General features: G+C 34.7%; 1 protein-coding gene across 1 annotated transcript; it reads right to left on the reverse strand.

The window, feature by feature from the left end:
* Window positions 1-1,490: 1,490 nt before the first annotated feature.
* LOC147072507 (uncharacterized) lies at window positions 1,491-10,566 on the reverse strand. Its single transcript, XM_085947326.1, has 3 exons — window positions 10,443-10,566; window positions 8,785-9,004; window positions 1,491-3,535 (listed from the first exon to the last, which is right to left on the reverse strand). The coding sequence occupies exons 2-3, from the start codon at window positions 8,971-8,973 to the stop codon at window positions 1,586-1,588; spliced, it is 2,139 nt and encodes a 712-aa protein (XP_085803452.1). The 5' UTR covers window positions 8,974-9,004; window positions 10,443-10,566; the 3' UTR covers window positions 1,491-1,585.
* Window positions 10,567-14,419: the final 3,853 nt, after the last annotated feature.

Below are 14,419 nucleotides of genomic sequence, written 5' to 3' on the forward strand. Positions count from 1 at the left end.
GCGGTTCGCACCTGGCTTCCTGTAAACCGTATTGTATCTAAAACACTTAAAACGTAATAAAAACTACCGAAATACAATGGAAAGTCAGTAGAAAATAAGTATGTAATTAAATTAGAAATACAGTACAACGCGTAATTTTTTCATCTTGGTGCTATAGAGATCACTTTATGTATACGGTCAACTCTTTCCGATAAGAAAGCTCACGGCAAACTGTGCTACTGTGAAATTGTAATACATACAATTTATATGTAACCGACAGGCTCGTAAGGCCACACTTGGAAGCTCAATGTTAATTGGGATATTTTCGTAATCTTCGGCACGATCGTGTCCAAAAATAAGAATGGTTCCAAATCTGCCACGACTTCAGGGAACGACTCAAAAATGACTTTTCACGATCGGGCCAGACGGCTGGCCTGAGAATCTGCCAATGTAATTTGAGCTTAAAATGAACGCTGAATGCTGTTCACTTGAGATTCACCACATAATATGCTTTACGACACATTCACTAGTTGAGTTTTATCAAGCAATCAAAATATATCTAACAATTTATCAGAATTTTCAAACCATCTAATCGAAAATGATCATAACTTTGTTAAAATACAGTATTTTCAAAATACTGGCCGAGCGGTTACGCTAATATATGTCAGGGAGTGGGTCCCGGGGACCAACCCCATGTGTGACAAATTCACATGTTATTTTTCGATGTGTGTTTGGATCTAGAGTATGGACCTAAAAGTTTCAATAGGTGGCTAACATGTATTTCTCTTAAAAACGAAAATGAGTTTGCATTAAAAACTCCATTCTGTGGAGGTGAAAATAAATAGTTTAGATTCCTGAAAAAAATATTAATAAATAAATATATAAAAATATAATAAAAAAATACAGCATTACCAATATTAATTAATAAGATTTTAAACTGTAATAATTATTGTTCCCCACTCGTCAAAAATTTTCACCCTCTCTACTGAATTATAAGTAGAAATTTGACCAACCATCTCGTCCTATATTAGTTATTACTTCCTTTTTCGCCTTTCTAAACACAGTAACGACAAGAATTATAACATTACATAAACGAAAATGTACATTTCAGTATTCGTACTTAATAAAACTCCAGTGAGTGAAACATGTGTCGTAAAAAATATTTATATATGGTGAATCTCAAAATATGTTATTCATTTTAAGTAAAAGCTGAATCTCAGAAGTACAAATTGGAAAAGTCTTTGTTTTAACACCTATATTGATTGATTCTTACTTAGTATTTTCAATCACAAATTATTTTAAATAATATATTATCCTAAGTTATTAAATTAATCTCTACCAATAATAAATAATGATTAAAAATGAGTCATAGTCATACCATAAAATAAGTATTTAATTTAATAAAAGCGAAGGAAGATGGATTTTGTTTTATAAAATAAATGATATCTAGGAAGTAGGTATGTACTCTTAAACAAAGTTGGACGAATTTTGATAATATGCTTCAACTCCCTTATATTTTCTTATAACAAAATGATCTCACGTTTGCACGATGTTGAGTCTTAATTAATTTGTTAAAAAATATATTTAATTTCTTTATTCAGCCATATTATAAATCACTCTCATGAATTTGTCCTCTTGTCACTTCAACGTGTCCATCTGCACTATTTATAAATGGTGTAGCAGAAAAATCTGTTTCTCCCTGTGGAGACGTTTGCAATACTGTAGATCGCCTCCTTCTTTGATTTCGTCTATCCTCACTGGAGTTCAATTCTTCGAGAAGATCTCCACTCGAACGTGTTCGTCGTCTCGCTTTCTTCTTCTGCTTCGTTTGGCTCAGTCCAACTCCTGACAAGGAGTGGAAAGACCCGTCCAATCGGGGCATCAGCAATGCTTCGTCATATGTCGGAGGTGATATCAAGTCTCTGGGATCAGGAGCATTTCTTTGCGCTTCCTGTTCTCTTCGCATTCTATCTTCTCTCAATCTCTCCCTTGCTTCTGCAGCATTTCTTTCTCTTTCAACCTGCGCGGCTCGTAGTTTAGCCTGGTTAACGCGACGAACTAACGAAATTACGATGAACACACCAAAGAAAGCACAGAATATTACGAACATAAAAGAAAGAACTCTTTTATTATCTCCCAAAGCGGATTGAGGGTTCCAAACGTAATAGCAAGCTTCCATCCAATTTCTTCCAGATAGATTAGGAGGACTATGGCATAACAAAGTATCATCGCTCCAAATTTTACGAGGATTATATGTCAAATATGCGTAAAAGGCTTTCATGTCGTTCTCAGAGCAATCACAACGCCATGTATTATCTTTCAGAGATATTTCTAATAATTTACCATTGCCTGCAAAATATGATATCTTCCACATGTTGGTGAAACGATTTTCCGATAAATGCAAAGTTGTCAGTTCCGGCAAATTAAAAAAAGTCGCGTTGTCAATCGTGCTCAAGCGATTATAACTCAAATCTAAAACTTGTAAACTGTCAGATTTCATACTGTTAGAGAGGTGGCCGATCAAATTTCTCGAAAGATTTATATCTATGATTGAATCAAGATGTTCAAAAATATTACTGCTTAGAAATTCAATTTCGCACATGCTCAAATCCAGAAATTGCAAAGAGCGCGAGTTGAGACTTCCCAAGGTGGAAATATAATTTCGGGAGACATACAGTCTCGTCAAATTGGGTGTGTACGAAAATGTTTCAGAGTTCAACGATGGGAGCAAATTAACAGATATATTTAAAATTTTTAAACTCTTCAGTCCTTCAAAAGAGTTTTTGTGTAGAGACGCAATCGAGTTTGAAGAAAGGTCAAGAAAATCCAGCTTAGTATTGTTTTGGAAATACCTAGCATCTATAGTTCGCATCATATTACCACGAAGATTTGCTTTTTTCAAATTTGGCAAACCAGAAAGATCCGCCTGACCCATGTTACAATATGACAAGTCAATATAATTTAAATAATCAGAGTTTAATGTACCCATATTACTGGAAATCGTAAGTCTGTAGTTATGTGATAGCACCAATTTCCTTAGGACAGGTAAGTATTTAAAATCTTCAGATCCGATGTAGCTAATTTCACAATAGCTAAGATCTAAATATTCTAGAGTATGTGATACGAGTTTTGTTACTTTTTTCAAAGGGTTGGAGCTCAATATTAAACGTTTTAGAATAGATAGACCATTTATTGGTGATCGTCCATGTACTGATGTAATCCCACAATTGCTTAGCTCTAGAGAGATCAAAGATTTGCTAACCAAATACTCTGAGGTTTTCAAATTTGCGAATGTGACCAAATTGTTTCCGGATAATATAAGTGTGTTTAAGTTCTCAGCTGGCAAAAGTATATAATTTGCGTTGATATCTGTCCATGAATGAATTTGATTGTTTGATAAGTCCACAACGTTTAGCGCTGTCATGTTGGTGAACACCGTTGGTGGGAGTGTTTTGATTTGATTGCCACTCATGTCCAGTTTTCCCAAAGCTGTCACTGACGAAACCTCTGTGGGAATGTTGTCGAATACATTTCCTGACAGATCCAGTACATGCGTCTGAAATTGTTAAAAAACAAAAATAATTTAAGTACGTAAGTACTTACATAATCAAATTATTTTTAATTACGGTTATAGGATGGCGTGGCCCCGGATGGACGAGGATCGATCGAATAAGGATTGTGAAGGACCGACAGGGCTTAGGACAATGACCCACCCCGAACTGTTCCGTCCAGCGCTCTAAATAAAAAAAATTACGAACCAGAGCGCTCTATAATTTTCCGAAAATATTAATATATTATTTATCTAATTATATGAAACGTCTAATTTCAAAAAGCGATAAGTCCACATTTGGTCAAAATCGAGAAAAAAATACGCACGTATTCTTTGTATAATTTTACACAATATGTATTGATCTATAAATTCCAAAACGCGACATAACCCTACGAAAAAAAATATTTTAAGTCTCGATTTATTACAAAAAGCGCCAAGTCCGTGTTTCATATTATTTAAAGCTTGGTTGATTTCGCGCGCGTCAAGTCAACCAATAAGGGAACGTTCAATATTGAAAAGGGCGTCTCCCATGCTGTAGCATCTGGTAAACTCATGACAGTGCCACGGAAACGGCTGAAACAAATTGCCATTTGGTTCTAATTTTGACATAGAATACAACGGAAAAAATAATCTCACGTTAAAACAAATAATTGAAGCTTGAAACATAAAAACGTTGTTTCCCGAAAATATTGAATTGTGGACTTGTCGCTTTTTGTAATTAGACGCCTCATATGTGTGTTTTATAAAAATAAGTGTGTTTGGTTTTGTGTTAGTTACATGACGTAGGTAGCTCAGATTGTCAAATTATTTAATTATTTTTTCCACCAGACGAAGTGATACTCTCGGGGATTTAACTAACCGGAGCTGAGTTCCGGTGCGCTCCAGTTCATTACGAGCCCTTGTTTCGTCACGAACGACGATTGTGATTGAAATATAAAATATCTTCTAAACGCCTGTCTATATAATCGGGATATATTTACGTTAATCGATTGGCTGATTTCCAGAATGTATTAGGTAGGTATTTATTTAATTTGTTATGGTTATTCGCTATCATATTATATTAAGGTGACGCATCAGTGAAACGCCAAATAATTTTCAACTGTACGCGCGACGAAATTTTGTACTCGCTTCGCATTCATTGAGAGAACGTCGAGTCAGACATACGTCACTTTGCTGCGTGATGGCGACGGGCCAATTAATTCTAAAATCGTGTAAAGATGACTAAAAACGTTACCCATTTACTTTAAAAAGAAAACATGTCAATGAATATATTATTATTGTTACTAATAGAATAATAAACAGAACATAAAATGGACGTATGTTGGATTTATATGAGAAATAATATTTCGTTTGACAGGCGTCTTTTGCACCCGCGACCCGCAATCCGCACATCGCCTAGCAACGATCTTTTTAGACCGTGCCTCAACTAATGCATGGCCTTAATCATATTATTACATAACACAGATTAGTGTTTAATGGTGTGACTACCTAAGTATCAAAATACCGAAAAAAATATTTTGTAGAATTTATTGTGTTTTTTATTCAATAAATTAAAAGATTAAATGATGCAGCATTTGTTATACATAATTTAAAAAACCTCAGAAATAAACCTATCAAAAAATAGGTACGGAGCGGGACCTGAACCAAGCAAAGGGTCCCAAATTATTTAAGTACCTACGAGTAATGCAATTTCTTCATATTTAATAAACCATTTTGTTTTATTTAACGAATAATTCACATTCCATATATTGAACATACATAATTTGAAAACACCTCAGATATACCTATATATACATACTAGACAAAATCATATTTGAAAAAACAATACGATGCTCTACGGCCTCTACGGGATTTGAACCCGTGCAATCACTAGTATCGCGCCAACTGTGCATTGACCGATTATGCTACGAACATTCTATCTAATTGCGACAATTAAAATAGTAGAAACTGCAAATTTCGATTGTGGTGCTATTTATCAGTAGCAAAGAATCCATTTTAGGCTATTATTGAAAGCCTAGCTTCTTAATAATAGTATTTTTTAGTTACCTATTAACTTAGGTACATAGCTATTTAAATATTTTATAACATATTATAATTTGTCAACGACACCTGTCTGTAAGTATATATTTTAAATATATTGTCGGTTTGCTCAATCAGACTGATATGTAATTATGGCACTGATATATAACCAGTTATGATACTCATACAATCAAACAAGGGCTGCAACTAATTTGGTACATTTCAGGCATACAAATAATATTATATTATATATTATAATTACTAATTAACAAGCCACTATAACATCATAATGGGAGACTTTAATACGCGGATCGGCTCCTACCATCGCGACGATATAGCTGTCGGGCGCTTTGGATACGGCCAGAGGGACACAAGGGACGACATGCTGCTCGAGTTTGCCGAGAGAAATAACCTGCATGTCATGAATTCTTTCTTCAAAAAGAAGCCTCCTCGCAAATGGACGTGGAGGAGCCCAGCAGGAGGAACCAGTGAAATTGATTACATTCTCACCAACAAAAAGGATATTTTTCAAGACTGCACCGTACTCAACAGATTCAATACAGGCAGTGACCATCGCATGGTGAGATGCAAGATAAGATTTAACACTGATCTCGAAAGATCCAAACTGCTGAAGAAGCTCAAGGGTATTATACACTTGAGAAGCAAAGCCGAATTTCAAAATGAACTGACAAATAGACTTACATCTTTCCAGGCTGAACATGATCCTATATCCCTCTCAAATGCAGAAAGCATAACGCGCATAATACTAAAATCTGCAGAACAATCAGACAAAGTCGCATCAGAGCCCGCACCCCCAAAAAAGCTTTCAACCGATACGTTAAATCTAATGAAACAGCGAAGGGAAACAAAGAGTCATATTCAAGTATCAATCGATCCCGAATACTCTACTCTTTGCAAAACTCTCAGTAAAAACATACGTGAAGACCTCCGTAGAATTAATATGACGCTGACACAGGCTACTGTGGAAGCAGGGAGAAGTCTGAACAAAAACAAACAACGGTTGGGGATAGGGAGAAGGCAAATCACAGCACTTAAAGCGGAGGACGGCACTACTGTTTTGCGAAACTGGGATAGTTTATTTAACAGAGTGGTGGAATTCTACAGTTTGCTCTATAATGACGAAAATGGAAAAAATGCGACTAGTTCAAACCATCTGAGGAACGATGATGAGGAAAACTGTCTTCTTGAAGTCACTACCGACGAGGTAGAGCATGCAATAAGAGGTATGAAAAATGGAAAAGCTCCAGGAGAAGTGGGTTTACGATCGACATTCTCAAGAGAGCCGGACAGACCGTGAAAGAAGTGCTAGCACGGCTGTTCACAACCTGCCTGCGCGAAGAAAATGTCCCAGAGGCGTGAAAAAGTGCCTCGATCATCATCCTCCATAAAAAGAGAGATCAGGAAGACCTGAAAAATTATCGGCCAATCAGCTTATTGCCAATTCTGTACAAAGTCTTTACAAAAATACTTTCCAACCGCCTAGAAACTGCTCTAGATGAGAATCAACCGAGAGAGCAAGCTGGGTTCAGAAGATGCTATAGCACGATGGACCACATCCAAGTCATCAAAGAAGTTATAGAACGGTATCAAGAATACAGACTGCCACTATACCTTGGTTTCATTGATTATGAGAAGGCATTTGATTCAATAAAAAAATCTTCTATTATAGACGCCCTTAGCAACCAAGGAATTTCCAGACGCTACATAAACATTTTGAACAGTATATACAGTGATGCCACAGCATGCGTGAAACTCCATAAACGGTCATGTAAATTCCCAATCAACAAAGGTGTCCGGCAAGGTGATACCATTTCACCTAAACTATTCACCGCTACTCTTGAGGAAATATTTAGGAAACTTGATTGGGAGGAAAAAGGTGTTCCAATTAATGGGGAGCACCTCAGTCACCTGCGCTTTGCAGATGGTATAGTTATACTTTCACAAGACCCGAACGACCTCCAAGGTAGAATGCAAGAACTCGCGGATGTCAGTCAAACGGTCGGCCTAAAGATAAACGTCTCAAAGACAAAAGTGATGAGGAACTGTTTTTCGGTCCCTGCGATTATCTGTATTAATGGCACCCAACTCGACCAAGTCCTTCATCCAGCAGTAGATTGACCCCGGCTGATGATGATAGTATAATTACACACGTATTGTAAAAAACACACACATAACGTCAAAACCACAGTCATATTATCGGTAGTTATATTAGCCTAACATATTTATAGCGATGTAATTTTTGTATATATTATAATATCTATTAATTTACTCTATGAACTACTGGACAGTGGAATATTACTGAAATAAAATTCATGTCTAAATAAAACACGGTTCTTGTCGGTTTACACTTTACAGGAAGATAGCAACAAACAAATTTTGAAATGAGCCGATAATATACTGGATTATTAATAATTGTTAGGTTAGGTTTTCATTCTTGAATTTGCCAAAATCAGCTATGAAAATTGAATTAATGTTCATATTTAATCGAATAAAATTGGAGACCGTATAGTATATCTTAGGCCATCCGTTTCCGATAAGAAAGCTCACGGTGAACTGTGCCACGGTGAATTGTTTTACATGTAACCAATAATTGGGTGGTTTCCAATAATTATGGTCAAGTCCGTCAAAACAGGTCCTGAGATATTTGGACCTAAAGTTAAAACTCCTTTTGTAAAATTCAGGAATATTTTCATTCTATATATTATGTACTTACCATATTTTGATAGTACATGGATCAATTTAAATAAATAGTCGAAGCATAAAGTATATTCAGGCTTTATTAATATTAGCAAATCAATGTTAGCAAATGCCTCTTTATACTGCTGAAGGAACTGTCATAATGGACATGATTCACATTCAATTTGATGTCTTATAAATACTAGTATTGCTATTTATGCGGAAAATTGCCGAACTACGATTCTGATATTAACACAAAATATAGAAATCTGTTTTATCTAGCTATTGAAAAAACAATCGAATTTTATGAAAATTTGACTTGATCCATAATTATTGTGAATCATCCAATTTATGTTTATATAAAATGTACCTAGCACTTACTCCACGTCTTATACCTTTTCATACTAACCCTACTGTTTAGAAATAATTAAAAATATGCAAGTGGAAGAAAGGTTTCTAATATGCACACACCGTGTGGTTGCTAATTAAATTTTGCAGGTGTAAATTTTATTTTAACTGATGCTATCAGAAGGACATACCTGCGCGTCAATTCCTTCGGGAAATATTCCTAGTTCTCGATTTGAACAGTCCGCCTTCAACATGACGTTGCTAGTGAAATAGCATTCGCAGATCCTGGGACAGGGAAGACCGGGAGCTCTAGCAGATGATGCAGTTCGAAGCATGCACCAGGACGCAAGCAGCCAATAGATTGTCACAGTTGGCCTCATTTTTGGCACGGATATATGGATGTCAACAGTACTGAAAATTATAGTGAAATAATACTAATATAAGTACAAGAATGTAGGTAACATTATTAATTATCGAATTTACATTATTTTTCATAACACATCAGAGGTGAAAAATATTCTTTTTTACATCGAATGGGGTTTCAACACATAACTATCACATTCCGGATATTGTAAAGCTGTGATTATATTGAGATGCATGTCGCGTACTGTCACGTTGTCACGACGATAAATTTAGTCTATGGTTTCGTCATTTTGCACCATATTTTGAACGACTACCATCCCTGTAAATTCAATGGTGGGGAGTGTCAACTCTAATGTATTAGTAATTTTAATATTTATTCATTATTCTAATTTTCAATTAATTTTAACAGTTTCTACGTGTGCGAACGTTAAAATTACTTGCGATATTACATCCATAGATAATATATTGAACAGAACGCAACCTGCAGACCATAGATAATAGACACCATTCTACAACAACTTCTACTGCCAACCTCCAAAAACAAAAAACACGCGATTTTGAGATGAGTCGAAATTGTGTAGGCAAATGATAAAAAACGTTCATTGAGTTATGCAGGTGTCAATGCAGTGCGGTACATCGTGAGGTAACCTCATTGTTGTTCTGGTGATTTCGGCAGATTTTGCTCACTGACAATGTTCGTTTAAAAGTTTATGTGCTCGGGGATGGGAGCATCAGTCTGATATCATTTTAAACACCAAAAACGACATTACACACTTTTCCCGTAGCTAATTGTGACGTCACGTGATAGTACGCGACGTGCACCATGATATATTTCGCGCTTAACTTTCAACGACGAAATTTCAAACAGTACGAAACAGAGTTCTTATTTTAAATATTGATAGTTTTGGCGACCATCTTTTGTTATTTTGAATCAAGAGAATAGATTTACTTATGAGGCTTATTGCATATTGTGTTCTTTTAGAGATTTAGGTACTTACTCAATTTTTCAAGTCTTTAATTAATCATATTTTTTATTAGAATTAGTTGAAACCATTACTTTGTATTAGCCTTAAACCTACTGAATACAATACATAACAAAGATATACCTACTTCATATCATAATATACATGAGAGAGTTTTTTTTCGAAAAATATTAAAACAATATTATCTTCTATTTTTGCTATCTCGTATTGGGTAAATAATGATATTATTTCATTTTAAACGTTTCCCTATTGATAGTCAGATAAGCAAATAAATGAATAAAAAAAAAATCTCTAGGATTATTATAGCATTTTTCAATATTCTCTTTCCAAATCAATTGTTGTATTGAGTATGGAATGTGTCATCAACATGACAAATTTTTACATTAAGCAATCACTCACCAAAAAAATATAAACATCACAATCTGAATTAAAGAGCATCACTAGAGTATATTATAAATAATTTAGATACTTGTCACCAATGTATATTTATAATTTATACATACACTTATTTCCAATTAATCACAACAATTTGGCAAAACAATAAAACATGGCCGCTCATGTTTAGGATAGATTGTACTTTTTTTACAACTTTGTACGTGCGTTACATGTTGCTTGTTTTCATTGTATGAGAATATTTCATGAAGCGGCACTAAGCCAAAGTAGGATAATGTACGATTTCTTATCTCATCTTATCTGGTTATCATTTTGTAAGCCAAATAGATAGTGGAAATGAGGCAACGCCTTGTAACGTGGGTTACAAGTGTGCTTGTTGATTTTTTTGGCAATTTACTGTGGTATCTATGTGCATTTATTAATTTTTGTTTGTCTATCGATGTAATATTATCACATTACAATTTGTGATACATAATGTAATATAAAAATACTTTTGCACATATTTTTATAAACATACTAGAGAAGATAATAAATAGAATTCCGATAGGCTATATATTTACCAATACAGTACATTTTGAAGCAGGGTTTTGAATATGTGAGTGTCCTACAAAAATTAACCACGCATTATAGACGTATAATAGTGTGTGTAATACACCAATATTAAATGAGCGTCAATGCATAAACCGAGAGCAGTTGTCAGTATTCGACGTATTGTGTTTAAATTTATCCCGTATTCTTCCTTATTCGAGATCGGTTGCCTGCTTCTGTTTACCCGTTGAGTATTTGAGTTTATGAAAATACATAATTCATCTGATTTTTTTTTCTGTATTAAACTAAATTATTGCACTATTTAAAAATTATAAGTGCATTGTCTACAGCAGCGATTTCCAAACTGGGAGGCGTGAAAAGTTGAACAGAAATGTAACCACTGGTTTGCAGATTGCAAGTGCATACATAGTTTATAAAACGGCATAAGACAGAATCCATTTGTCGATGAACAAAATGATGAATTTGGATTGAAGAAAAAATAATTGATGAATGATCATGCGATACTTCATCGAAACAAGAATTTCATAGTGAAACCCTAGTTCAATTAAAGTGAAGAATATATTAAGTACTTTATCGGGCAAAGTAATGCAATTACTGCTGCCATTCGTAACATCATATGCATACGATACGGTATATTCTGCGTTAGCTGCAATGTAATCCAAATATTGAGCCCGTTTTTTAGTAGAAAAATAGTTACGAGTAATACTCTCCATAATGACACCTACATTTGAATTTGATAAACTTTGTGCTAATAAACAAGCATATCCATCGCAATAAAACAAATTAAATAAAAAAAAATAATGAATGTATAGTAAAAACTTGCTGTTATCTTGTCATTTGGGTTTTTTTTTTAATTTTAATTATTTTGTTGTATTAATATATTTTTTACCATTTAAAAACGTGTATTATTTTATAAAATAAAAAAGAGGGAGGCGACAAAATTTTATTTTTTAAAGAGGGGCGTAATAACATAAAGCTTCGGAACCACTGGTCTACAGGGAGCGTCATCAACAGTATCAGCAAAATTATAATATATACACATCGATACCTCAGTTCCAAAGTATAAAAGTTTTGAATTTAAGTGTGAGGAAATGCTTAGAATACCGACATCTATCAGTTTCAAAATGTAACAAGTCAGTGATAATCTGTGATTATTTTAGAATGACAGTGAATATTATTGTTTAGAATCATATTTTAATCCTGTGGAAACCTCTGAAAACTCCTATTAATAATATCAGAAAAACATAAAAATATGTTTAGGTATAATAATATTATAAATACTATAAAAATTAGATATACAGTAGAAGATTAAACCTGCCCAAAATCTTGTTTCAAAATTATCTCAGAACTATGCTTTGTTGCTTGAGTTGTTACACTTTGGAACTGAGGTATCGATATATAGTTCTCATGAAAATGTTCTCTGCAACGAGCCCGAAACATTGAGGAAAGAAGGATAAAGAACAAGCGGCGACAGCCTAAAAATCTATTACGATAACCAGTGACGTTCCGAGACAAAATGCCGCCCCTAAGCAGTGCCAAAATGCCGCCACTTTTTTTATACAGTACTTTTTATCATCCTTCCGTGACTCCAATATCTAAGAAATGGATGGATACATTACTAACAAGATATATATCACTAAATTTAATTTAAATGCCATCTCTGCTTCAAAAGATAATATTGCGAGTCTACGGTTTCAGATAGGTACAGTACATGCACAACATGATTTCTCCAAAATTTAAGTCATTTATAATAAATGAACAGCATGGATTTAGAGCAGGCCGATCAACGGAAACTAACCTGATGGTATTTACCAATTATGTGTCATCGGCCCTGGATAGAGGTCACCAGGTTGACTGTTCTTACAACGACTTCTCGAAAGCATTTGACAAAGTCGATCATGATGTCCTGATGGAAAAACTCCAACTTATTGGATTGTCTGATCGATTTTTGAAGCTATTCGGGAGTTATTTTAGGAACCGTCAACAATACGTATCGTACGGCCTTTATCAGTCACAGACCTTTAACACATTTTCTGGTGTCCCTCAGGGCTCAAACTTAGGGCCGTTGCTGTTCACGATTTTTATAAATGACATAGCATTGGTAATAAAAAATGCTATGTTTTTGTTGTTCGCTGATGACTTGAAACTCTTTTTGGAAGTTGTCACCTTGAACGATTGTCGTCAGCTCCAATTTGATATAGATAATATATTAGATTGGGGCAGGCGTAATAAACTAGAATTCAATATTGATAAATGCAATCTTTTGTCGTTTACCAGAGCCTCAAAAGTGTTGTTTTTCCAATACTCGATGCATGGCAGAGTTCTGTCACGAATATCATCTGTAAGGGATCTTGGCATTACGTTTGAGAGTAAACTGACATTTATTAGCCATATAGTTACCATTTGTAACAAGGCGCTTAAAATGTTGGGCTTCGTCATGCGTACTTCCCGGGTCTTTTCGGATGTTACGGTATTAAAACTTTTATTTAATTCTTTAGTTCGAAGCAGACTTGAGAGTGGGTCTATTGTTTGGGCACCGCGTCAGTTGAAGTATGGCCTTATGGTGGAGAGGGTTCAGAAGAAATTCTTGAGACTCCTTTATTTGAGGTTGTACGGATACTATCCGTGGCTTTATCCAACTGACTTTCTCTTAGGCATGCTTACATACTGCAGTTTGCAATTTAGAAGAAATCTTTATTTAGATATGTATTTTTTTCGACTTATACGAGGTATAAATGAGAACTCTGCCATTCTGGGCAGTGTTGACCTGTGTGTCCCTGATAACTATCTTAGAAATAGAGAACATCAGTTGTCTATTCTCCCAAGGTGCAGAACCAACCTGCCACTGGTAATGCCAATTGGGAGGGCGATAACTATGTTCAATGAAATTGCTTCGGGTGTTGATATATTCCACCTACGTGAGGATGAGTATAGGTGGACGTTATTTTATAAATTTTTAAAATAGGGTCTGCTTAACTCATCCGGTGTATTTCCATGTACCTATATAATTAATATTTTTGTATGTACATATTTGTTTAATAACATATTATCTATCTCTTTTTTATGTCATGTTGTGAACGTCTTAACTTATAATTTGTAATGTCCACAATATGTAAAAATAAATAAATTGAAATTGAAATTGAAAAGACAACTTCCAACACTCGCAAGTGACGGAAAATTTTTAAATTAGGTATGCACGTGTGATTGCTGTTCACCAAGAACGTGAAGTCCAAGGACAGCGGAAGTAAATTGAACATCGCGAACCCGACAAAAAAAGTCCTCTTAAAACTTTTATAGTACCTAATAAATACATTTTGTTTCCAACCTGTATGTTTTAATGGAAAGATATTTTCGTTATGACTAAGTTTAAGTAGCTATTTCTATATATACCTAATGATTCTCCTCGATTTGTCGCCTTTTGGGTAACTGCCGCCCCCAAGCGACGCTCAATTTGTTTACGTCACTCGATAACAATCTTCAGCGAAAGTCTCAAACATAATATAAACTTTATATTATTTAATGATTGCGTTATCAGTGG

This window comes from Rhyacophila brunnea, unplaced genomic scaffold, assembly GCF_057557595.1.
Source record: "Rhyacophila brunnea isolate RB1 unplaced genomic scaffold, BYU_Rbru_1.0 scaffold_2, whole genome shotgun sequence".
In the NCBI taxonomy this organism is placed as follows: Eukaryota; Metazoa; Arthropoda; class Insecta; order Trichoptera; family Rhyacophilidae; genus Rhyacophila; species Rhyacophila brunnea.

Bases quoted from the DNA above. Each gene is read 5' to 3' on its own strand.
- LOC147072507 (XM_085947326.1), bottom strand. From the start codon at position 8,973: ATGAGGCCAACTGTGACAATCTATTGGCTGCTTGCGTCCTGGTGCATG. The intron at 3,536-8,784 runs GTATGTCCTTCT...TAACAATTTCAG, and splicing joins CCGAAGGAATTGACGCGCAG to ACGCATGTACTGGATCTGTC.